Below are 26,803 nucleotides of genomic sequence, written 5' to 3'. Positions count from 1 at the left end.
TTAACAATAACCTTGTCTGTTTGGAAAACAGTGGACAACCAGCTGGCTAATGGTCTGGATCCAGTTGTACAGACAGCGATACGGCAACTGACAGAATCTGCTAACAAGCCCAGCAAAAAGACACCCACCAAATGCAGCACGCTGATCATATCAGGCATCTCAAAGGTAACCTTTCTCCACTCAGGAACTTGAAGTAGGTTTCAGCGTTTTGTGGGATGGTTGATTTTACTTTGTCCCTTTAACTGCCAGACAGGTACGGCCAAACAGCACTTTAAGAGGCTGCAATACAATTGGAAGCTATAGACGAACACATGACCAAATGACCAAAAAGTCAAAATCTCAGACCGCACTTTTGCTTAATCCTTACATAAATCAGTTGCTCATTTTGATGTGCAAGACCTATACTTTAGTTTAGTTTTAGAGATACAGTGCGGAAACAGGCCCTTCAGCCCACCAAGTCCGCGCTGACCAGCGATCCTCGCACATTAACACTATCCTACACACAAGGGATAATTTACACATACACCAAGCCAATACCTGTATGTCTTTGGAGTGTGGGAAAATTCGGAGAAAACCCACGCGGTCATGAGGAGAATGTATAAATTCCGTACAGGCAGCAACCGTAGTCGGGATCGAACCCGGGTCTTCGGCGCTGCAAGTGCTGTAAGGCAGCAACTCTACCACTGGGCCACCATATTAGTAACTAGAGAAGGACACCAAGAAGGTGTGCAACCCTTCACAGCCAAAGGGACAATGAAGGGAACAATTAAAAATCCAAGTGGGAGCTTGAATAATTTTGATTGACCGGTCGGTACATTGAGTGTTTTTTAGGCACATGCTTGTGTCCTGGAGGGAGAAAGGTTTGCAGGTAATGGCAAGAAAAAGGAGCTAATCAAAGTGTTTACTGAGGCCAAGGTGACCTGTGCTGATGTGTTCCATTGTGCTGTAGTCTTGGGTAAGGGAGTTGGAAGATTCTTGCATCTACTGGATGAAAATGAGAACGAGCAGGTAGACAGTGGACATTATCTTGCTTGGCCATGCGATAGCAAACTTCAGTCTCAATTTTAATCAGATCTGTTCTTTTTAAATGAATCTTCTCAGCTTCTCTCTCCATTTAAAAAAAACTACCTTTTTGATCAAACCTAACCTGTCCGAAAACATCCTGGCTGAGCTCGTTGTCAAAGTGTATATGTAATGAGCTTGTAGCATTAAGGTTCTATATATTTACAAGTCGTGTGTATAAACTGAGATTTTACTGATAGTTTAATCAGGTACCTATATTCCATTCAAATAGCGTTACTTCATCATTTGATTCAAGGTACCTAAAAGTACACATTGATAGAAGGTGTTGGATGCCTGGAATGCACTGCCAGGGGTGGTGGTGAAGGCAACTATTATAGTGTAATTTAACAGGGATTTAGATAACCACATGGATATGCTGGGGACAGAGGGATATGGATCACATGCAGGCAGATTAGATTCGTTTATCTGGGCATCATGTTCGGCACAGTCATTGTGGGCTGAAGGGCCTATTCCTGTGTGCTCTACTGTTCTATGTCTGCATGGATTCATTAACTGTAAAACATCCAAGACTTCTCAGAAAATGATCAAACAAAATGTGACACCAAGCTTCAAGGAGTGACTTAAAGGAGGAAAACTGTGGAATTCTCTGCATCGGAAGGCAGTGGAGGCCAATTCTCTGAATGCATTCAAGAGAGAGCTAGATAGAGCTCTTAAGGATAGCGGAGTCAGGGGGTATGGGGAGAAGGCAGAAACGGGGTACTGATTGAGAATGATCAGCCATGATCACATTGAATGGTGGTGCTGGCTCGATGGTCTGAATGGCCTACTCCTGCACCTATTGTCTGTTGTCTATAAAACGAGAGCCAGAGTGATTTGGGGAGGAAATTTGGGAGCTGAGGGCCTGGGCAGCTGGAAATATGACCATCAGTAGTAGGTGGATTAACCTGTTCACTGCCAAGATTTTTTCTTTCACTTGTATACTCTGTCCCGAGTATACTCAGGGATGGCAGTGAAGGGGTTAAAAATGGAGTTCCACAGGAAGCCAGAATTGGAGGAACAGAGATATCAGAGCATTTTAGAATCAGAGAAAGCTACAGCGAAGAGGAGGTCGCACATAATGGTGACAGGGATTGTCTGCTCTACATATACAAGGTGATTGATGCCCTCTCTTTCACTCCGATCTAGTCCCCCATTGACCTGGAGGAAATGGCTCTCTCTGTGGGTTACGCAGCTGCTATGGATGCCTCACTGCAGTCTGGGGCGGGGTTGTCTCCCCTGCCCCACTGCAGCACTCAGACTGCACTGGAGTCGCCCAAGTCCACGGATCCTCCTCCGAACCAGCCGCAGCCCGTCAGCCAGGAGCCGGACGAGGCCATTGCATCCGACATCTCCGAGCGACCGTCGGTGGATGATGTCGAATCTGAAACGGGGTCAACAGGAGCACTTGAAACCAGAAGCTTGAAGGATCACAAAGGTAAACGGAAAGGGAGTCAATTGTGACATTCTTTAGCGGCTCCCCCTCTCCTCTCCCAATGCATTATATCACTCTGTAAATCCTCCATGCACCATACGGTAATGTAAGTTATATTAAATGCTCAATATTGTGCACGTCATCAGTGGAGTAAATGGTAGCCATTTCTCCACTCTTTGTTTCCAGTTGGTGCCATTTCCTGCTGGAGTATAGTTTGTTTGCTTGCAGCAGCCTCCTATGTTAATGACATTAGGATCATGGGGTCAGCAATTAGTCAATGACAGAAAAGATTGATATCTGTGGAATTCTCTGCCTCAGAAGGCAGTGGAGGCCAATTCTCTGAATGCATTCAAGAGAGAGCTAGATAGAGCTCTTAAGGATAGCGGAGTCAGGGTGTATGGGGAGAAGGCAGGAACGGGGTACTGATTGAGAATGATCAGCCATGATCACATTGAATGGTGGTGCTGGCTCGAAGGGCCGAATATCATATCATATCATATCATATATATACAGCCGGAAACAGGCCTTTTCGGCCCTCCAAGTCCGTGCCGCCCAGCGATCCCCGTACATTAACACTATCCTACACCCACTAGGGACAATTTTTACATTTACCCAGCCAATTAACCTACATACCTGTACGTCTTTGGAGTGTGGGAGGAAACCGAAGATCTCGGAGAAAACCCACGCAGGTCACGGGGAGAACGTACAAACTCCTTACAGTGCAGCACCCGTAGTCAGGATCGAACCTGAGTCTCCGGCGCTGCATTCACTGTAAAGCAGCAACTCTACCGCTGCGCTACCGTGCCGCCCTAAGGCCTACTCCTGCACCTATTGTCTATTACTCACCCTCGTGCATGCCCCAGGAGTCACGGGAAAATAAGCGGGAAAAACTGGATGCTTCTCCGCCCCCTCCCCAACTCTCAAACAGCCGAAAGCTGAGCCCAATTGTAGCTTGCCATTAGCTCAGCTGATTGAGATGTATGAACGCACCAGAGAGCCAAGTCTGGGATTTTCCTGCTCTCTGTAGTTCATGACCACACCTGAGGTACATTTGTATGCTGAGGCAGAAGTGCCATGGAAGCCATGTTATCCATTCACCAACGTAAGATCCCGAGGCCTCATGTTATCCATGGAAGCCATGTTATCCATTCACCAACGTAAGATCCCGAGGCCTCATTCGACCTAACGAAACAAACTGCAGAGGTTTAATTCCTTGTCCCTTTTGCCACCTTTTGTGATCGTACATGTGATGGTTAGTAATTATATCGTTGTTCAGGGCTGCAATAGATATGCTGCTGACCAAAGTCATCTGAAGTGCCTGGATTAACACGTTTTGATATTGAGAAATTAGTATGGTATTGTTCTTGGCTTTCTAGCGCATTGAGCTATTAATTACATTGAGTTTAATCCCCAAATCTTTAATCCTAACAAAACATTCACATGCATAGATTTTTGCCTGGAACCCAAAGCAAAATATTACAGATGCTGTAAATCTAAAATAAAATCAGAAGGAGGAGGTCCAGAAACATATGGGGAACAAGAGGCAGGGTCAGAATTTTAGGTCATTGAACTATTTCCAGAACTGTTAGACCGCCATCCACTTGAATGTTCTTCATATTGCAGTGTATCTTTCCTCTATTCTTGTATGAATGACCCTTGCTGGTTCTGCCCAGGTTATTCTCACGGTTTTCTCTTCTCTTCCCCTGTAGTTGGCTTTCTCCGAAGTGGAACAAAGCTCTTGTTCAGGAGGAAACACAAGCAGAAGGAGCCGGGGTTCAGTCACTCCCACGATGACCTGTCCAACGTCAGTGACAGCCCCTCATCCACGCGGAAGAAGTCGGGAAGCTTCTCTCGGAAGCTTATCAAACGTTTCTCCTTCAAGTCCAAGTCCAAGTCCAAGTCAAAGGCTAACACCAACGGCAATACCGGGGCAACGGGGAACTGAATGCACTAGGATGTCCAGACAGCGTTGTTGGATTGGATACCTGGCGGGTCAACTATCTGGGGATAAGGACAACAAGAAGCAAAGCACGAGGAGCCCAGCCACGATTGTTGCAGTGACTTCTGTCCTGGGTTTCTTTTCAGTGACTTTCTTTGATGGTAGGAGTGGTGCTATCATTCACCAGCCGTCACTTGTGAAAGCCACTGTGCAGTGAACTTTCTCCCAAGTCTGATCATGTGTTGATGGCAAAAACAAAACCCAGACCTTTCAACATCCTGAAGCCAAGGAAATTCTTGAGTCAAGGACAAAGACGCAAAGGCATTTGTTTGGTGACACTAGTTTTGAATGTAAACTATCAACCTGACTTAACCTTTCCCCAATTTTATTTATTGAAAGTCTATAACTTTGCCAGGTTTTGGCAGCTGTACAAGATGTTTTAATAGAAATACTGTTGTAATGTTTTAATTGGGAGGAATTAACTGTGCTTGATTGTTGCCTATTCTTGCATTTACTGATTTGTATCTTATTGTTGTTTTGAAAATATAAACAAAGAGATACATTTTATTCTTTCTCCATTTGAAAAGAAAGGAAAATCACCTTGAATTAAGGTCATTGCGCTCTTTGGACCTGAATGGCACCCAAAACAATGGTAAATCAATGACCTGTGGGTGACGGAGATGACGTGAGCCAGTTGCAATAGTTGCACTTTTTGTATTCGCTGGTCTTTTGGCAGAATGCTTCCAGTTTTTTTCCTTGCAAGCTGTGACGTTGAATCTAATTCCAGTCAAAGTCCAGTGGAGGTACGGAGAAGATTTGTGAGATCAGGAACAAAAGATGTAGGTCTTCGGTAACAGGGAAAGACTTGGCAAACTGACATTTTTGGAGCAGAGGTGTGGTGAAAGGTTTAAGAGTTGTCCAAAATGTTGATGGCATTTGGTACAAGTAAATGGTGGGAAATTTCCAATGGTAGAAGCTTTGGAAATTGATGACAGGTGAGATTTTATTTGATGCAGCGAGTTATTTGATGTAAAATGCTCAGTCTAAAAAAGAGAGAGTCGAAATGAATTCAATAGCAAGTCTCAAAGAGGAAATGGTGAAATACTTGAAGGGGAGAATATTTGCAGGGATATGGGGGGAGAGCAGAGAAGAGCGACTATTTGGATTTTGCTTTCAAACAGTGGCATAGGCACAATGGGCTTTGATGTCTTCCTTAATATATCATTCTTTGATTCTATGAATGTCACATCACCTCAATTGGATCCAGAGTACAGTTTGAATTACCATCTTTAGAAATTGTTGCAAAACACTCCACAGATCAGGGAACATTGGAAGAGAGCGAAACAGGGTTAATATTTCAGGCTGGTGAAATCAGGTTCATTGCAGTTAGTTTAGTAATGCAGCATAGAAACAAGACCTCAGTCCACTGACCAGTTCACACTAGTTCCATGCTATCCCATTTTCTTGTCCACTCCCACTCCCAACACATTTGGGGTAAATGTTTACTAAAGGAAATTAATTTACACGTCCGCACGTCTTTTGGATGTGGGAGGAAACCAGAGCACCCGGAGGAAATCCATGGGGTCACAGGGAGAACGGGCGTACTCCACACAGACAGCACCCGAGATCAGGATCGAACCCGGGTCTTTCGGGCTGTGAGGCAGCAGCTCCACCAGCTGTGACACTGTGCTGTTTGATGAAATGTCTTTGCCCTGAAAGATGAACTGTCACCCTCTCCAAAGATGCTTTATGACCTGTAATGCTTTTCGTCCATTTGGAGATGTTATATTAGATTTCTGGCAGTCATCGGTATTTTAGTGTTTGTCAAAGAAAATCGTGCACAGGGCAGAAGTTTGGATTGGAATTGAGCATGACGCTAATATTTACCCCAGGTGAAAGGATTGATGTGACTCACTTATCTTCATTATCGCGTATATCCAGGGGGTGCAGAGTCTTTGGCATAGCCACAATGGAATAGTTAGTATGGTGCCTGAGGCATGTTCATGATACACATTGTATATACAGTCCCTCCAAAATGTTTGGGACAAAGACCCATCATTTATTTATTTGCCTCTGTACTCAAATTGCAATGTGAGATTTGTAATAGAAAAAAATCACATGTGGTTAAAGTGCACATTGTCAGATTTTAATAAAGGCTATTTTTATTCATTTTGGTTTCACCATGTAGAAATTACAACTATGTTTATACATAGTCCCCCCATTTCGGGGCACCATAATGTTTGGGACACATAGCTTCACAGGTGTTTGTAATTGCTCAGGTGTGTTTAATTGCCTCCTTGATGCAGGTATAAGAGAGCTCTCAGCACCTAGTCTTTCCTCCAGTCTTTCCATCACCTTTGGAAACATTTACTGCTGTTTATCAACATGAGGACCAAAGCTGTGCCAATGAAAGTCAAAGAAGCCATTATGAGACTGAGAAACAAGAATAAAACTGTTCGAAACATCAGGCTTACTGTTTGGAACATCGTTAAGAGGAAAGAGAGCACTGGTGAGCTTACTAATTGCAAAGGGACTGACAGGCCAAGGAAGACCTCCACAGCTGATGACAGAAGAATTCTCTACAATAAAGAAAAATCCCCAAACACCTGTCCGACAGATCAGAAACACTCTTCAGGAATCAGATGTGGAATTGTCAATGACCACTGGCCGCAGAAGACTTCATGAACAGAAATACAGAGGCTACACTGCAAGATGCAAACCACTGGTTAGCCGCAAAAATAGGATGGCCAGGTTACAGTTTGCCAAGAAGTACTTAAAAGAGCAACCACAGTTCTGGAAAAAGGTTTTATGGACAGATGAGACAAAGATTAACATTTCAGAGTGATGGCAAGAGCAAAGTATGGAGGAGAGAAGCAACTGCCTAAGATCCAAAGCATACCACCTTATCTGAAACACGGTGGTGGGATGTTATGGCCTGGGCACGTATGGCTGCTGACGGTACTGGCTCACTTATCTTCATTGATGATACAACTGCTGATGGTAGTAGCATCATGAATTCTGAAGTGTATAGACACATCCTATGTGCTCAAATTCAAACAAATGCCTCAAAACTCATTAGCCAGCAGTTCATTCTACAGCAAGACAATGATCCCAAACACACATAATGCTGGAGTAACTCAGCGGGTCAGGCAGCATCTCAGACTGAAGAAGGGTCTCGACCCGAAAGGTCACACATTCCTTCTCTCCTGAGATGATGCCTGACCCGCTGAGTTACTCCAGCATTTTGTGTCTACCATCGATTTAAACCAGCATCTGCAGATTTTTTTCCTAATGATCCCAAACATACTGCTAAAGCAACAAAAGAGATTTTCAAAGCTAAAAATTGGTCAATTCTTGAGTGGCCAAGTCAATCGCCCAATCTGAACCCAATTGAGCATGCCTTTTATATGCTGAAGAGAAAACTGAAGGGGAATAGCCCCCCCCCAAAAAGCATAAGCTAAAGATGGCTGCAATACAGGCCCGGCAGAGCATCACCAGAGAAGACACCCAGCAACTGATGATGTCCATGAATCACAGACTTCAAGCAGTCATTGCATGCAACGGATTTGCAACAAAATACTAAACATGACTACTTTCATTTACATGACATTGCTGTGTCCCAAACATTATGGTGCCCTGAAATGGAGGGACTATGTATAGACACTGCTGTCATTTCTACATGGTGAAACCAAAATGTATAAAAATACCCTTTATTAAAATCTGACAATGTGCACTTTAACCACATGTGATTTATTTTTCTATTACAAACATCAAATTGTGGAGTACAGAGGCAAATAAATAAATGGTGGGTCTTTGTCCCAAACATTATGGAGGGCACTGTATATAAAGATTTATGTTAGTGAAAGATCCAACTTGCAGTGCTATGTGAGACTGCCTACAACAAATGCTTTGTGCCCAGTTCTTGAAGCACATTGGCTTTCTGGACTAGATTCCCACCCACAATTTTTTGGTTTTAGATTTTGCTCCTTGGGCAAATACTGAGGCATCTAAGTTGCCATATTGAGGAGATGGGTGACTGTTCTGATACTTCCCGCAGATGGCTCCTTGGGAGATACATATGTAAAAAAGCATTGTACCAATAATCAAGTCTTTTTTGGGGCTGGGGGAAAGGGTGGTGAATGAATTTTATGATGATAAGACTTTGTTGTAGCTTCTACAGTCATTTCGTAGCGCAGGTGATGCTTTGTAAATAACTCACAGCCATTTGGCTCCCACTTCTTGAAGAGGGTGGGACAATGGTATGGGCTCTGTGCTGAAATTAGTTTTTGCTGAGTGAAAAATAATTTTAAAAGCCTTAAAAACCTCCAGAATTAATCCTCCTAGAGACGTGGGAAGGTAAAGATAGCGGATGTTTTATTTGCCTCTGAAGAATAACCAGTTAGCTGGCACAAAGCCTGAACAGCAGAGACAGTGAAGATGGAGATATGTGTTGGGTTTGGAAGGCCACCAGTCCCCATTGTCTGCTACTGGTTTGCAAAGTGGTACAAGCTGTTATGATGGGGGCTGGTTCAACCCCAGGAAACAAATACAATTTAAAGAGGGATCTGCAGGTACTATCCCAGAAATTACTATGGGCTGCACTGTCCTGAATGCTACTTTAAATCCAAACTCAAAAGAGTGTACACATTTCCTTAAATTCCTTGGAAATAAATATTGATTTAAAAAAAATGTATTGTTCACACTGGCAACTGCATGTTTTAATAAAGATTTTGATTGGTTTTTTTTAATGAGTATATTTACAATTTGCATAAAGCTTGGCTCCATCCTGGACAAAGCAACTCTCCCCGAATGATATTACATTCATCGCCCTCTGGTCCACCATGGCAGTGATGTATACCTAGGCAATGTTTCTTCTACAGGCTGCATTTCCCAATCCCATCATCTCTCTACTTAGAAAGACCATAGCAGGAAGCACATGGGAACCAAACTGCATCACCTCTCGACCCGAAACGTCACACATTCCTTCTCTCCTGAGATGTTGCCTGACCCGCTAGTCATGTGACCAGTCATATTTGACGTCTTACCCCAAACAAACATTGTCAGCATAACATAAAAATTTCACTTGATAAACCTCAACATATGTAAGTCATAAATACAGTACAAAAAAATATACCTGTAATGCTTTCACAATTAGAAGAGATGTATTCCTTGGATGTGGATCCAAAATTAATAATATTAGGATTATCAGAACATATTACAAACTTTACAACAAGTCAGGTACATTTTCTTGATTACAGTTTAATAACTGCGAAAAAATTAATACTTAAATTTTGGAAAAAAACAATAACCCCCACAACTAAAATGTGGATTACGGAAATGACAGAGACCTTGCATTTGGAAAAAATAAGATTTGCCTTAATTGACAAACCTGATTTATTTTAAAAAATATGGTTTCCATTTATTGAATTTTTAGAAAAGTAAATGGGCTTGACACAGGACTAAAATAAAAATTTAAAATTAAAAGTTGAAACTTGAGTTTAAGGTTGGATGTACAACTGTGGTTATTGTCTCCCGGATCTACCCCCTTTAATTTTTATAGTTATAACTTTTTTTTTTTTTTTTCATTCTTTATTTTTATTTTCTCTCTTTAAAAATTGAAAAATTGAAGCTATGTAAGAACTTTGTAACAAATTTGTCTTTTATTTCCATCTGTACATATGCTTTTCAAAAAAAAAAAAAAGAAGAGATGTATTCCATAATCATATTTTTGGTCACTCACGTGACTAAGAATGGCCCATATACACCTCCTCTAACCTCATCTACTGCATCCGGTGTTCCTGATGTGGCCTCCTGTACATCGGTGAAGCGTAGACTCGCTGAACACCTGCCCTTGGAACACCAAGGCCTATTGGATCTCACGTTTTTTAACCATTTTAACTCCTCTATCCATTCCTTTACCACCCCTCCCAACCCTTCCGAATTTGGCGGAAAGTTTCCGCTTTCTTATTTCATTTCCGCCATTCCGATTTTGCCTCACATTTTCCGCAAAACAGTCAGTAATTGCAATTTGTCAATTTGGCCGCTAGAGGTCGCTAGCGGTTCCGTGAGAAACCCCCCTCGCCCTGGAAGTCTCCCTGAAAATGTGGCACCTAGGCTGGGCAAGGCAGCCAATCTCGACCTCATCAGGACTTCCACGGCTGATCGGTGGGTTGAATTTGCAACCTGCGGCCGGGGCTCTGGAACTCCAGTCCAGCTGGAGCCAGCACATCTATCCCCATAGCCATCACCAAACTCCACCAGCTAGGCCTCAGCTCGTCATTATGTGACTGGATCCTGGACTTCCTGCTGGAACGACCGCAGGCAGTGAGAATGGGCCCGCACCTGTCCTCCACTATCACTCTGAGTACCGGCACACCACAGGGCTGTGTTCTGAGCCCCATGCTCTACTCCCTCTTCACACACGACTGTGTTCCTGCATTCGACACCAACACCATTGTCAAGTTTGCAGATGACACAACGGTGATAGGGCTGATCACCAACGGGGATGAAACAAACTATAGAGCGGAGGTGCAGAACCTGGCGGACTGGTGCTCGGATAACAACCTGTCCCTAAATACCACCAAGACCAAGGAGCTGATCATCAACTTCCGTAGGTCACATAACGGGGAACATGCCCCGATCTCTATCAACGGGGACAGTGTGGAGAGAGTGTCCAGCTTCAAGTTTCTGGGCACTCACATTTCGGAGGACCTAACATGGTCCAATAACACTGCTGCGCTGGTCAAGAAGGCACAACAAAGACTGTTCTACTTAAGAACACTGAAAAAGTCTGGTCTACCCCAACAGCTGCTGACGACCTTCTACCGCTGCACCATAGAGAGCATCCTAACGCATGGCATCCCTGTGTGGTACCTCAGCTGCACGGAGGCAGAAAGGAAAGCTCTACAGCGGGTAGTCCATAGAGCTCAGAGGGCCATCGGAACACAGCTACCAGACTTGGAGGGCATCTACAACACACGATGCCTCAGAAAAGCCACCAGCATCCACAAAGACTCTTCACACCCCTGCAACAGTCTGTTCGAACTCCTTCCATCGGGCAGACGATACAAGGCCTTCTATGCCCGCACCTCCAGACTCAGGAACAGCTTCATCCCCAGGGCCATAGCTGCTATGAACCGGTCCTGCTGAGCCGGATGGCCACAACGCATAGATCAACTTGCACTTTACCCTGTCCAAAACTGTTACAACTGTTTCGTTTCGTTGGGTTGCTGCTGTCTAAATTACCTAAATTATTGCATCGTATGGGAGGCGCATTCCCAATCTCGTTGTACCCCTGGGTACAATGACAATAAAGATATATTGTATTGTATTCTTCCTTGGTCAGCTGGATAAACCAGCAAAGCTCTGGAACCAAGAGTGCCAGAAAATCAGTGATGGAACTGTAATGAGTAAATATTAAATTTAAGTGCAAGATTATATAACAATATTAAATAATTAAGACGGGGTTAATATATAAAACACAGCAGAAAAGCCAATTACTACCTTTTTGGGCTGATTATCAATTAATGTGCGAATTTACTTCAACAAGTACTTCCGTATGCTTAGTCGAGTCGCATATATCAACTCTATTCATAACTTAGTCAGACATTTTATGACCATTGTTCTTTTATTCAATACCAAGAGAATTGGGATGTGTAAGGAAAAAGCAAAATAGAACAAACAAAACAAAACAATTTTTACTTTGTGTTGCAAAAAGTATCTCTGTTCAATAACCTTTCTATAAATAGCAGAATATACTCATGATAGGCCTGACATTGTACATGTACTCCAAGAACTAGTCTGTTGGAAATAATAGTCGTTTTTCACACATGAATGTAGCACAACGCGTATACGCATTTGGCGTGCATTCTTTTTGCTGAAAAGTTGCATTGCGCGTCATATTATGAATTTTGATGTAAAATTCTGAATTTTGGACATCAAAATTCTGACTTTGTAAAATCAAATGTTGGGAGGTCTGCTACACTCACTTTTCTGTCCTGGGCCTACCCCATTGCATGAGTGAGGCCACTCACAAACTGGAGGAACAGCACCTCATATTCTGAAAATAGACACAAAATGCTGGAGTAACTCAGCGGGACAGGCAGCATCTCGGGAGAGATGGAATGGGCGACGATTTGGGTCGAGACCCTTCTTCAGACCAGCATCAGTAGTTCCTCCATGCCAGCATTTTGTGTCTATCTTTGGTTTAAAACAGCATCTGCAGTTCCTTCCTACACACCTCATATTCCACTTGGGTATCGTACAACCCAAAGGTATGAACATTGAATTCGCAAATTTTATGTAAACCACCTTATGTAATTTTATGTATTCCCCCCACCCCTATCCCTGTGCCCCACCTGGGCTCACACCCATTTTCCCCCTCCCCCTGCCACCTACATTCCTTCCTCTGTAAGGGGTTTCTGCGCTGAGCTTTCGCCCGACCTAAGGTCCCTGTGCCTTGCTCTGGTCCCTCGACCAGGCCGCGCACACTGGTTCCCCGTGAGTGGTTCGACCCACTCACCCCCTACGGTTCTAGACACTGGACTTAGATGCAGGAGCGTTGATAGTGCAGAAAAATTCAACCAGACCAGATTTGAAGACCAGGGTTTAAACGGAAAAAAAGGCTTTTATTGAGCGCTTGTACATGAATGCTTTGACACAGTTCTATAAGACATATACATAATTACACGAATACTTTGACACAGTTCTATTAGACATATGCATAACTACACAAATACTTTGACACAGTTCTATTAGACATATGCACAATTACATGAATACTTTGTCTCTGAATCTTAAACGCAATGTTCTATAAGACATATACTTGACTGTAAGATGGGGAACGTACGACACATCGTAAAATTGGCCAACACATATACACTTACACCCACGTTAATTAAAACCACCCTCCCCTCTACACTAAACTATGTCCAGGATGTGCAGGATCGGGGTACATGCTCACCATGGGGCTATTACTGGGGTTACTGGCTGTTCGTGCTGCTTCCTCCGATGTTTTCCGTTTCTTGCGTGCCCGTGCTTGTCCCGTGAGTTTCCTGCCGTTCGTTGCGTCCTCTGACTTCTGCCGTGAGACTTCTTCTTCTTCCTTCTGACTGCCGTCCCCTTCTTGCGTCCTGTCTAAAACCCAATAATCGTGGCCAGTTATACTAATCCTGACCCGTCCTATCTCCCGCCAGATCTCGGGATCTCTTTGTTTCAAAGATAGGTTTCGAGATTTCTCTTTGTTCTGCGTTATGTCCGGGGGTACTGGTGATGGCTAGACGGTCTGTTAATTTGTTTCTCGTTGAGAGGTGATGGGTTTAACTGGTTTCCCATCACCTGCCAGGTAGGTTTCTATGGGCTATTGTGCCCCCTTAACGGGATTAACTGTGTAGGTCGGCTTGGGGCATTGTGAAGCATGCTGATGTCAGCGCCCCAGTGTCTGGACTTCGACCTGGTTTCGCGGGTTTCTGCACGGCCAATATCCATTGTTCTGGCCGTGGCTTTGCAGAAACCTAGAGACTGGGCTGTGGGGTTTTTGCTTTTGTGGCTGGTCACGAGGTCCCGCGGCCATCTTGGGACCCACGGATTGTGACATCCCTTGTAAAAAAAACTGACCGCAGCCTTTCTCCGCTATCAGCCCCAGTCCCGTATAAAATGTCCAAACTGCAGCTCTTTGGTTTTGTTGTTTGCAGAATGAGGGAAAACTTCTCAAATCTTACACCTCTAGCTTCTCAATTGACAACTTTTCAATCCTGTTGTCTCGCATCTCCTGTATTTTCATCCTTGGCCTTTGTCCAACTACAAGCCTATCAACCCCCACCCCTCTCACCTGTGTCCACCGATTATGTGCCATGCTTGGTCCTGCCCTTCTCTTCCAGCTTTCTTCTCCTCCCCCTCACAATCAGCCTGAAGAACGGTCCCAACCCGAAACATTCTCCAGAGATGCTGCCTGATCCGCTGATTTAATCCAGCACTTTGTGACTTGTTTTTCCTCCTGAAGTTTGATTTTTTTTTGCTCAGAGGGAGGTGGTGGGCAGAGGGGGAGGGGGGGTGTCTAGAACAATCAGCACAATCAGCTTCTCGGCCAATTTAATGAGTTGTTTATGATAAAGTGATAGGGGTTGTCTGGCAGGCTAAACATAGCGAGTAGGATAAAAAAACACACAGAAAATGCAAGATGCTGGTCGAACAGCAACCGTGGAAAGATAGCAAAACATAAAGTGCTGGAGTAACTCCATGGGTCTGGCAGCATCTATGGAGGGGATAGGGAATAGATAGGTGATGTTTTGGTTTGGGATCCAGTCTGAAGAAGGGTCCTGACCAGAAATGTCGCCTATCCATTCCTACCAAAGATGCTGCCTGACTGACCTGCTGTGTTACTCCAGCATTGTGTGTTTTGCACAAGATTCCAGCTTCTGCATTTCCCTGTGTCTCCACCTGTGCAAAGAGAAAGTTAATGTTTCAGATGAGGACATTAGACCTGAGAAAGAAAAAAAAGAAGCCAAGTCTGAATAGCAGCAAAATGTGAGTGAAACCAAAATTTCTGTTGGAGTGAACACATGTGGCAGATGAGATAAGGCACTATAGTTGTATTACTTGTAGTTGATAAGATTCGAGCACGCTGGGATCCATTCAACAAGCCAGAATATACAGAGGGAAAAAAAGTTGGCAGTTGGAAATGTTTCTGATACGACAGGAAGACAGAGCGTGTTATCTAAAGAGTGTTCAGAAGTTTCCACTGACCCTCCTCACCGTAGCCCACACTCTGAGACCACTTGTTAGGAGGGTGAAAGTGGATCCGAGTGCCTTCCCATTAAACAACAGCAGAGGGCTTTGCACACGCCCATAACATGTATTGAAACGTCGCTGTCGATTAATGATCTAAACAGAATTCTCATTTCAAAACAATTTTCCTGTCGCAGTTACGATGTTCAATATGAACACGGTGGCGCTTTTCTTTTGCTTGGGTGTTATTTCTTGCAACGAGGCGAAGCTGAAATTATATTATTCATTCCACACATTGGAATCAGTGAATGTTTCACATTAAATATTGCAGGAAGTAAATGGTAGAAAGTTGAATACGCAAATGGACAATTGTGGCAGAATTAACGTTCGTGAGCTGTGTAAAACTTTCAATCGTGCGTTATCTGCAGTCAATTTGGGGTTCTTTTGTCTTCATTCAAACGGCTCGGTCGCCAGATGGAAACAAAGTTGCAGAAACTCCAGCATTTTGTGTCTATCTTTGCGGAAACAGACTCTGGATACAGCATTTCCGCCGCAGGAACACTCGCGGCACAAGAACTCACAAAGATAGAAGGCATTTATCTGACCCAGAAAAAGTTTGTCCCTGCGTTTTACAAAAGTTGACAAAGAGCCCACGGAAATCGAATTTTAGGCGCAATATCTACAATCACGCTGCCTTGACATTGTTTTTATTTTCGATTAAAAATAGACAAAACATGGGGGAAAAAATCAGTATCGTACTTTAATGCGGCACATTTAAATAGGATGCATACGTAAAAGATGTTTTTGCTTTGGTTTCGCTGCAAGAACCCGCTTCATGAACGCTTTTTTCCCTACAGCGATCAGGCTATTAAACACTACAACTTCCAAATAAGCTCTGGACTTCAGTTTTGGGGACATTGGTTTTGTCTTTTGCACTATTATCGTTTGTTTTATTATGTGTATGTATATGTATATATATATATGCGTGTGTGTATGTATATATATAAAAATAAATACCTTCATTTCGTGAATATATATATGTGTGTGTGCTAAAACATGATATATGTGTGTGTGTGTGTGTATATATATATATATAAATAAACACCTTCATTTTGTGTATATACATATATATATAGAAGGTATTTATTCACAAAATGCTGGAGTAACTCAGCAGGTCAGGCAGCATCTCAGGAGAGAAGGAATGGGTGACCCGAAACATCACCCATTCCTTCACTCCTGAGATGCTGCCTGACCTGCTGAGTTACTCCAGCATTTTGTGAATAAATACCTTCGATTTGTACCAGCATCTGCAGTTGTCTTTATATATATATATATATATATATATATATATATATATATATATATCACGTCACTTGAACTTTAGCCAATGTGAGCACCACACACAGAACTTTTTCTCCCATATTATATTGTTTACAGTGTACTGTGTTTACATCTTCTGTTGTGCTGCTGCAAGTAAGTATTGCATGGCTGTGTCTGGGACAGGCAACAATAAAACGTTCCTGATTCTTTAATCAGCGCGCCTTTTTTCATTGAAGAAAATTAAACCGTGTTTTGCAGCGGGAACGCCAGCCATTGGTGCAGGATCAAGCGGCTCGTCCAATCACAGCGCGGCGTGGAATGGCGCGAGCGAATCCGGAGATCGTCGTGATTGACGTGGGGGCAGACCAATAGGAGAGTCGGACGAGGGTCCGGTTCTCCAATAGGCGGCGGGCGAGAGGGCGGGCCACGAAGCAGAGCGTCGGCGTCGTGACGTAAGGGGCGGGATGACTATAAAGGCACGCAGCCGCCAAGCTGTGGGCGCCATTTTACAGGTGACCAGAGGGACGGATAACCAACATGTCGGGGAGAGGTAAAAGCAGTGGCGGGAAAGTCCGCGCGAAAGCCAAGACGAGGTCGTCTCGGGCCGGTTTGCAGTTCCCAGTCGGCCGAGTGCACCGTCTGCTGCGCAAGGGTAACTACGCCGACCGGGTGGGGGCCGGGGCGCCGGTTTACCTGGCGGCCGTGCTCGAGTACCTGACGGCCGAGATCTTGGAGTTGGCGGGCAACGCGGCTCGCGACAACAAGAAGTCGCGCATCATCCCTCGCCACCTCCAGCTGGCCATCCGCAACGACGAGGAGCTCAACAAGTTGCTGGGCGGCGTCACCATCGCCCAGGGCGGCGTCCTGCCCAACATCCAGGCCGTCTTGTTGCCCAAGAAGTCTGGCTCGGGGCCGGCGACCGGAGGCGGCGGTAGCGGCGGCGGCAAGTCAGGTGCCAAGAAGAGCTCGCAGCAGTCGCAAGACTTCTAGAGCGCCCCCGTGGCGGCCGGGAGGGGGACAAGCACCAGCGGGAGGACTGGTCCCCAAGCCGTAAGAGAAATCATGCAAATGGACCATAAAAAGACTAAACATGACCCCTTCTCGGACCGTACATGGACACAAGGGGCTGTGAGGCTCCTAGCTTTTCCTGTGTTTTATGCTTTTTACAGAAAACAAACTTCCATTTTTTTATTCTTCAATATCTGTCATTCTTTATTGTTGGGGGGGGGGGGGACCTGAAGTGGGTCTGCTCTTTCTGCAAAGAAATATTTTTTTTGTTTTTGTTTTCTGGGGATATGAGAATTAGTCGAGCGGTTGGAATTGGAGCTTTTTGCCACGTAAGCGGATGGAGGGCTACACCATGTATTTTTGCCCCCCTCCCCGCCTTGATTTCTTTGAATTGGCGCGCTAAAGCCTATGTTTAAGTTACCGTGTTAACTTAGGCTGTTAGCGGCCTGTTCAAGTTGTTTCAGTCCATTAACTTGCACAAGCAATTTCTCAACAGTGCCTTCTTCAGGATGTTGTGCAGAGACCTGTAACAAAACGCACATGGCTGTCCAATGTGGGGGTGTATTTTAGTGGGGCCTGGGTTACTCAGATCCTGTGCGCAATGGTGATGTGACCATTTTTGTTTAAGACAAATGTGATGCTACCTTTGTAACGTGTCTGGCTCCGCTGTTGCAACTAGGCTTCTTGTAACCATGTTGAGGTGGTTGTGTACTCGTGTAGGTTTCTGTCTGATAACTGGAGTTGGATTTCAAAAACTGCATAATCAATTATTCTGTAAGTTTGTACAGGGGCCAGAAGAATTGTTTAACTTTTGAAGACCCAGTAAGCTGCCTTTTTAGCAGGTATACATTGCTGGTTCAGAATAAAGATTTTCCTATTTACATAAAATTGGAATTTGTATAGATTCTGTTGTGTTTTTTTGCTCAGAAGCATCAGTAGTGTATTAGTAGCATATTGCACCTGGTGAGTTGAGAACTACACCTACACTCTAGTCTATTGCTGGTTCATCCTTGTATTGTGCAACCATTCTGCGCACTGGCCTTGATGTTTCTTCATTGCAAATAAGGTTTGACAGCAATATAACTACAATAACATGGACTTGTGAATATCCCGCTTGATCCTGGTTTACTGCCCACTAACCAATACATGTACACAGACTACAGTGCTGGCCAGGCAATATAGAGGGAAATTGTCAATATTTGCTGTGATACTAAAGAGATTAGTTGATCAAAATGTGTACATTGAAATGCGTCAAGGAAATCAATCTCGATGCTTTGGTACATTTAATGGGTGATGTGAAATTGGGAAAATTGATGGTTCTTCCAGTAGACCATTTGAAAAGGCACAATTAACAACAAATGATTGTAGAGCATGTTTAGCACCAGGGATGATGGGATAGCATTTGGATCAAACAATTGTTAGTGACATTATGGCTAAAATATAGTAACTTTAAAATTGCTTTTATCCTGTCATCCGAACTACCACCTTATGCTATCATTGAAGCATGAATCTAGATAGTCATGCAGCATAGAAATGGGCCCTTTGGCCCAACTTGTCTGACGAAGGGTCTTGACCTGAAATGTCACCCATTCCTTCTCTCCAGAGATGCTGCCTGTCCTACTGAGTTACTCCAGCATTTTGTGCCTACCTTTGATTTAAGAAAGATGTTTTCTTTCAGCAGTGATATAAAATCTGCAGCAATATGAAGTTAGCATGGGGAACTTGATTGTTATGGATGAAGGAGAGGCAATTTTGTGGCTCAAATTCTGGATGAAGGTAGTGTGTCCCTATCAAACAGCCCATGGTAACTGTTCACAGGTTCCTTAACTTGTCTCGGCATAAACTAAATCACAAACTCAATTGTGATGCTCTTATGAATTAAGAAATTTGTTATATCGATATTACAACAACTGAGTAAAACACTGATACAATATACCCACATAAATATCACAAATACAAAGGTGGAAAGAGTGCAGAGAAGATTATGAGGATATTGCCAGGACTCTTAAGGTCTGAACTATAGGGAAAATGTTGCGACAGGTTTGGACTTTGTACCTGAGAGTTCAGGAGGCTGAGGGGCGGTCCTTTTCAGCTGTGTGAAATCACAAGGAGAATGGATAGGATGAATGATATCTACCCAGGGTAGTGGAATCAAGAACCAGAGGACATAGATTTAATAGGAACCTGAGGGGCACTCAGAGAGGGTAGACATAAAATGCTGGAGTAACTCAATGGATCTCAACCCAAAAGGTCACCTATTCCTTTTCTCCAGAGATGCTGCCTGACCTGAGTTACTCCAGGATTTTGTGTCTATCTTCGGTGTAAACCAGCAGCTGCAGTTCTTTCCTATATTGGGCACTCTGAGGGGGGTGGGTATATGGAACGAGCTGCCAGAGAATGTATTTGAGGCAGGTACTATAACACCATTTAAACGGCAATTGAGCCGAAATGTGCATAGGAAAGGTTTAGAAGGGTATGGGTCAAACATGAGCAAATGGGGCTCCTTGTTCTGCATGGACGAGTTGAGCATAATGGTATGTTTTGTGCTGTGTGGCTCAATGACTGCTAGGACGTTCAGTTCCTCATTTTTCAATTTGTGCCTTAAACTGAAAGTTGCAACATATAACTAGTTAAATCAACATACTATCTTATCAGCATTTTACTCTCCGTGGCATTGACGACTGCATCGGGGCTATCTGCACCTAGCAGAACTCTCAGACTTCCTGACCTGATTGTTGGTAAGGAGGCTGAGACAGTTTAGGTGTTGGGATGAAGTGTAGAATTTGGGTCAAGACATATTTGAGAAGGTAGGCCACCTGTGAACATTGGACAAAGAGGGAAGATTAGAATTTCACAAGTCAAATCAATGGAGGAACTCCAGCAGGTCGAGCAGCATCTGTTGAAGGAAGGAATACTCAACATTTCTGGTCGAGGCCCTTTCCCTCCACATCTCCACCTGAGTTCCTCCATCAATTTGGGTTTTTAGTTGCACCGGATTGCAGTTGTGTGTCTCCTTGTATATTAACATTTGTAGCCTTCTGCGTTTTCACCTGTCAATGGGATGATTAAACAATCTGCCACCGTGCAGATTGCAACATCCAGGAAATCATCTGCAGAGAGAGGGATGGACACAAGGGAAATTGCAACGGAGGATGGACTGAAAGAATTTAAATACATTAGGGTTTCCAAGATATGCTTCCATACACAAAATGCACATTTATGCTAATTTAGTCCTATTTATACATACTTTAAATCCTGATGGAAGGAGATTTGGAAGAAACTTTAAATATTTTTAATCATTTTTGAATATTAAATTTCAACCAGCTTTGGATTCATTTTGAGGCCAAAATTCCCAGAGAAGCTAACTCCAGCACCACGTAGTGAAAAATAAAAATGTAAATATCTGTAGGCAGTGAACTAGGAATGTTTCCCCACGCGTATTGGGGAGTACGTTGAACTTCACCCACCTGTAGAGTTGTATTGCAACATAAAATTTGTGGATAATTAAGTGTAATTAAGTATTCAGAGAAATTAAGTATTCGAAGAAATTGCAATTCAACTTTTTAGTGCAAGCTCTTTAAGGCTTGGTTGGGGAAAGGATGGGAGAGAATAATTTAGCAGTTTAGGGAAACATTTTCATAAGTGGTTCTTTCACATTTAAATACTGAATATGAGCAAGTGATTCAACCCACACACTCAATATTAATTTATGCATTTTTGTGGGATGTTTGGTACCTAATTGTCAGGAACAGGAAATGATTTCCTTCCTTGGCCACAAATAGTGAGAGGTGGAAGTCTGCCAATCACAGTTATGTCTACTGCTATCCAAGCTGAGATCAAATTTAGAATTGAACAGAAATCAAAGGTTAATGTACAAGAGGCTGAGCTTTAACCAATTGATTTTTATCTTTCAAAATACAGGTATCACTGCCAAGCAATCTACTTTGCCAAATAGGATCTAACCATTAATCACACTGTTTTCAAAGAAATTGCAATTTAACTTCGGTCTGCAAAGACTAGGTCCTCCCTCCTCCCCAATCACCACTTCACACCCACATTCAGCCTGACTCCAGTCTGCAAAGACTGGGCCCTCGTCCACTACCCACCCACTCCTTGCTGCCCAACATCATTCTGGCCACCTCCCCATCACTAACAATAGAAATCTACCCTCCAGCTCTGCCGAACAAATGGCTCCAGTCTACACCGACATTTTCAACCAGTAGCTGCAAACCTGCACTATCCCTGCCTGCTTCAAAGTCTCCACTATTGTTCCTGAACCCAAAAAGCCATGGATTATAGGTCTTAATGACTACAGGCCTGTTGCACTGACCTCTGTAATCATGAAGACCCTTGAGGGGACTGTGTTGGCCCAGCTGAAAAATATCGCAAACCACCTGCTGGACCCCCTGCAGTTTGCATACTGGGCCAATAGATCAGTGGATGACGCAGTCAACCTAGGCTTGCCCTTCATCCTCCAGCACCGAGACCACCAGGGGTCCTATGCAAGGATTTTGTTTGTGGATTTTAGCTCTGCATTCAACACCATTGTGCCAGAGCCACCACACTCCAAACTCTCACAGTTGACTGTGCCTGAACCCTTCTGTCAGTGGATCACCAATTTCCTGACAGACAGGAAGCAGCATGTGAGGCTGGGAAAGCACATCTCGGACCCGCTGCCCCTCAGCATAGGAGCACCGCAAGGCTGCGTACTCTCCCCTCTCCTTTACTCTCTCTACACCAACAACTGCACCTCCACTGACTCCTCTGTCAAGCTTCTCAAGTTTCACAACCCTGATTGGACTGATCCAGGATGGGGAGGAATCTGCCTACAGGCAGGAAGTGACACAGCTGGCGTCCTGGTGCCATCGCAACAACCTGGAGCTCAATGCTCTTAAGACAGTGGAATTGATTGTGGACTTTAGGAGAGCTCCCCCTTCGCCCACTCGCCATCACCAACACCACAGTCACATCAGTGTAGTCATTTAAGTTCATTGGAACCATCATCTCCAGGGACCCTAATTGGGAGACTGAAAAAACACAATCTGCCACAGGCAGTGATGATCTAGTTTTATACTAGGGTCTGTCCTCACCTTCTCCATCATGGTCTGGTTTGGCTCCGCCACCAAGCATGACATCCGGCGCTGCAGCGCATCGTTCGATCAGCCAGGAAGGTTGTTGGCTGCAACCTTCCCCCCCCCCCCCCCCCCATGTACACTGCAAAGGCCAGGAGGTGAGCGGGTAAGATCATCTCTGACCCCTCTCACCCTGGCCACTTTGAAGAACTTCCCCCTGGAAAGCGACTCCAGACTGTCAAAGACGCCACAGCCAGCCATAAAAACAGCTTTTTTCCTGCGAGCAGTAGCTCTACTCAACAACCAAAGGTCTGTAGCCTCCTTGTGCTCTGGTATTTTATTTCATTCTACACATGTGTGAATTATAATGTTTTATTCTTAGTTGGTTACTGTATGTCATGTTACTTGCGAGCAAAGGACCAAGGCAAATCCCATGTATGTATACATACTTGGCTAATAAAATTTATTCAATTTCTGCAACTCGTATCTGGTTCTCAACCTGAATATTCTGGAGCATAAATTCACTGATTATTAACAAATGCCCTCTTTTTTTCCTTCAGCAGCTTTTGTCACAAGTCTTATTGTAAGGTTAACTTCCACTCACCAGAAATCCATTATCAAAGCTTCACTATTATGAACACGTCTATTAAGTTGCTGTTTAACCTTCTTTGCTGCAAGGAGAACAGCCTTGATTTCTCTATACGATCAAAGCTTTCATTCCTGATTCTGTTCCAGCAAATATTTTCCAGGCGCTTTTGCTCTTTTACAATACTACTTAAGTAACAGTGATCCACATGGCCGATGATGTTTTAAATCACTGCACCTCTGTTATTTCTTCATGTACTCTATCTTAGTTGGCAGAGTCTTATCACAGGTTTGTCTCAGTGTAATTATCACATTTTCAGCTTTGGCTTATATTTACAAATTAGTTAAAACACATAACAGGTATTTGTGTCCAACATGTGTGTGTAAGTGAACATGATCCATATAAGCCTCTCCGCTCGCTTCAACTGAACACCATCTCTCTTTTTCCTTCAGGTGCTTATCTTTAAATGCAAATCTTCTCACCTACTTCAGGTTCCATGCGCTTATCGCTTTCCTGAGTTTTATGGATGGCTTCGTAACTAGCCCACATTTATCGCTGCTGCTTCTGGTCTTGCCCACAAATCTAATTTTCTATATCTACTCCATCAAAGCCTTCTATTTCAAATGACACCAACAGGCCTTTCATCTGGAAGAACCATCCCTGTCCATTAATCTTTCCTGATCTCAGTTCTGGTGCCTATCATCACCCTTCTCTCCCTGCCCGATTCATTTACCAATCATTATAAGTTCATAGGTGAAAGGAGCAGAATTAGGCCATTCGGCCCATCAAGTCTACTGAGCCATTCAATCATGGCTTATCTGTCTTTCCCTCTCAACCCCATCCTCCTGCCTTGTCCGCATAACCCCTGACATCCTTACCTGAATCTGCCTGTCACTTGCCAGTTCTGGCCCCTTCCATACCTTCACATAGTGCAAATGAAGTAAAGATTGTGTGACTTGCAGGAAACCCACATCTGATGGTGTTCCTCCTTATCTGCTAGCTCAAGTCCTGGTGGATGATCGAGGCTGACAGTTTAGGAGATGCGGTTGACAACTTGCCAAGGTGCTGCAGTGTATTTTATAGATTGTATTGTACTGCAGTTACAGTGTGCTGGTAGTGTTGGGTGTGGATAATTAAGAAGGTAGCTGGAATGCTAATGAAGCAGACACTCAGAACTGCAGATACTGATTTCCAAACAAAGACAGAAAGCGCTGGGGTGCAGCGTCTCTGGAGAACAAGGAGAGGCGACTTTCCGGGTCAGGCTCAGGACCCTTCTTCAGACTCAACAATCCCTGTTCTCCACCGGTGCTGCCTGGAACTGCTCAGTTACTTCAGCACTTTGTTTCTGCTAATGAAACAGGCGGTTTTGCCAAGGATGGTGTCAACCCTTATGTGTTTGCTTGTGTGATCTCGCAGCTTTCAATCCTTAAACGTCTTGTCACAGTCTTTCTCTGTGATATAAAACACAGAAATAGGTAAAACATGTACCATTGTAAAAACCCAACATTATCCCTCTGCACACTCCTTGATGTTGCCACGTTTACTTTCTCCAACATTAACTTACAAAAGACCCTTCACTGACACATTAGCAAGATCAAATTGACCAAAACTTGCACGTAGACACGAAATGCTGGAGTAACTCAGCGGGTCAGGCAGCATCTCGGGAGAGAAGGAATGGGTGACGTTTCGGGTCGAGACCCATCTTCAGACTTGCTGCATGTTTGCCCATGACGTCTTGATTATGTTCTGTGAATTGTAACAACTAGAAATTGGCACCATAGCATCAAATTTTTAGGAACTTCAATTTGAATCGTTGCAACGCCTCAGATAGCATTTGAATCGCTGCTGTATTACTGTGGATGGACGTCTCCCTCAAGTGGTGTCAGTATTTCATTACACCATTCAATACATCTGCTGCAGTAATACACAGCTTTCTTGGGAGATCCAAATTGACATGTTTATCACACTCAAAGTGCACTTTCCGAAGTTTAACGTGCCTCGTGCACAAGATCATTTTGACTCTACACTACTTAGCCAATGGTCTGGGCTTTCTATGGGTGGTCACTGTAAAATGTTGTCTTTTCTTAAGATCTTGATCTTGAATCAGTGTTGATTCTGTACCACGGAATTTCTTTTCGTATTTGATTTTAATGCGTTGGTTCCTTGTCCACGCCCTTAGATGCGTGCCTTTTCGTAAGTACAGTTGATTTTATAACATACCATTGTTCAACCTCCATTATTTGATGTGGTTGAGTTGCAAACCCGACTGAAATTTGGCCTTGGTGTGCTGCCGTTAACTAACCGTTTTGCAGCTTCTGTTCACAGAAGGCTGCTGCCAGCTCTCCTGATGGGTTGTTGTTCACCCGGGCACAAGCCTCTGGGTTACAGCATCCTTATTCAGGCATTCACTGCGAGCTACCTGAGAAGTTATTTTTCTTGCACGTCCTACCAGGGACTTTTGAGTGTGGTGATCGGGAGTGGGGATGTTCCTGGCTCCAGTCTGGTCTTAATTACTGGTCCATGAACATACGGAGAATATCTATGGTAAGCCGTGTCGTGAAGTTGGAGACATATTTTGCAATTGTCTTAAAACGGCTTGTTTTCAGGTATTCCACAGATCCTTTTGATTTTGTTTTTACTTGTTCGGTCAGATGTTAATATTTCTTGCCAGGCCTTGAGATTGAGAGACTGGTCATTATTGTCAAGCCTGATGGCAACATCAACCATGGCAACCTTCTGATCAAAGATACTAGAGGAGCAAGATGGACCACTCCGTCGAAATCGCCTATACTGAAGTGTAGTACGCAAAGGAGCGGAACATCCGCCATTTTAGTGAGCACAACCCGCCGTCCGTTATGCCTCTCGCAGTATAATCAGTGTTGTGGGGGAACAGTATGTGTGATGATACCATTGAAATACAGAAAATATCTCGTCTATCAACTCACTTTTTTTTGTTATTTTTATTTTTAAATGTTTTCCCCCTGCTTCATTTCTCTGATTTTATTATTTCTTACTGTTTCTGCCCATTTCCCTCCCATCGCCTCTCTCTCTCTGTCTCTCTCTCTGTCTCTCTCTCTGTCTCTCTCTCTGTCTCTCTCTCTGTCTCTCTCTCTGTCTCTCTCTCTGTCTCTCTCTCTGTGTGTGTCTCTCTCTCTCTCTCTCTCTCTCTCTCTCTCTCTCTCTCTCTCTCTCTCTGTCTCCCTCTCTCTCTGTCTCCTTCTCTGTCTCCTTCTCTGTCTCCCCCTCTGTCTCCCTCTCTGTCTCCCACATTTCATTAGGGCCTACCCATAACATTCGCAACCAGTGACAGCAAACTTATTTCTAGAAATCCTAATATTGTGACTAAAATAACTATGAACACATGTCAAGATATGTTTTCATTCTATATTAGTGTCATAAAATGTAATGCATACATACCTACACTGACACAGAAGTGCTAGTTTTAGACATGAATAATATATATTGCTACCATTGTTTAGTTTTGAATTTAACATATAATTGAGGGGGTCGGTGCAATATAGTGCTCACCCTCGCTTTTGTAAAAAAAATGAGTTACATGCATTAACATGATCCTTACTCACTACCCTACAACCTGTAAAAATTTCATATTTAAATTCAACCGATAAGTTGGTCAAATAACATAGGCACCTTCTTGATTT

General features: G+C 43.7%; 2 protein-coding genes and 1 long non-coding RNA gene across 4 annotated transcripts in view; 2 read left to right on the top strand and 1 right to left on the bottom strand.

Annotated features, from left to right (window-relative positions):
- The window catches only part of c2cd2l (c2cd2 like), an 87,956-nt gene extending 80,350 nt beyond the window's left edge, over window positions 1-7,606 (top strand). For both annotated transcript variants that reach the window (XM_078426534.1, XM_078426533.1), the window contains exons 12-14: window positions 32-165; window positions 2,209-2,497; window positions 4,204-7,606. In XM_078426534.1, the coding sequence (XP_078282660.1) occupies window positions 32-165; window positions 2,209-2,497; window positions 4,204-4,439 (659 nt within the window). In that variant the 3' untranslated portion in view covers window positions 4,440-7,606. The remainder of the gene's footprint in view (window positions 1-31; window positions 166-2,208; window positions 2,498-4,203) is intronic.
- A 5,433-nt stretch (window positions 7,607-13,039) lies between these two features.
- On the bottom strand, window positions 13,040-14,873 carry LOC144608779 (uncharacterized). Its single transcript, XR_013549234.1, has 2 exons — window positions 14,802-14,873; window positions 13,040-13,568 (listed from the first exon to the last, which is right to left on the bottom strand). It is a non-coding gene; the product is annotated as an uncharacterized LOC144608779 (long non-coding RNA).
- A 2,094-nt stretch (window positions 14,874-16,967) lies between these two features.
- On the top strand, window positions 16,968-18,338 carry LOC144608586 (histone H2A-like). Its single transcript, XM_078426535.1, has one exon. It carries the CDS (start codon window positions 17,016-17,018, stop codon window positions 17,466-17,468), a length of 453 nt encoding a protein of 150 aa, XP_078282661.1. The 5' UTR covers window positions 16,968-17,015; the 3' UTR covers window positions 17,469-18,338.
- The last annotated feature ends 8,465 nt before the right edge of the window (window positions 18,339-26,803 follow it).

The sequence above is a fragment of the Rhinoraja longicauda genome, chromosome 32 (assembly GCF_053455715.1).
Source record: "Rhinoraja longicauda isolate Sanriku21f chromosome 32, sRhiLon1.1, whole genome shotgun sequence".
In the NCBI taxonomy this organism is placed as follows: Eukaryota; Metazoa; Chordata; class Chondrichthyes; order Rajiformes; family Arhynchobatidae; genus Rhinoraja; species Rhinoraja longicauda.
This window is presented reverse-complemented; position numbering and strand designations above follow the sequence as displayed.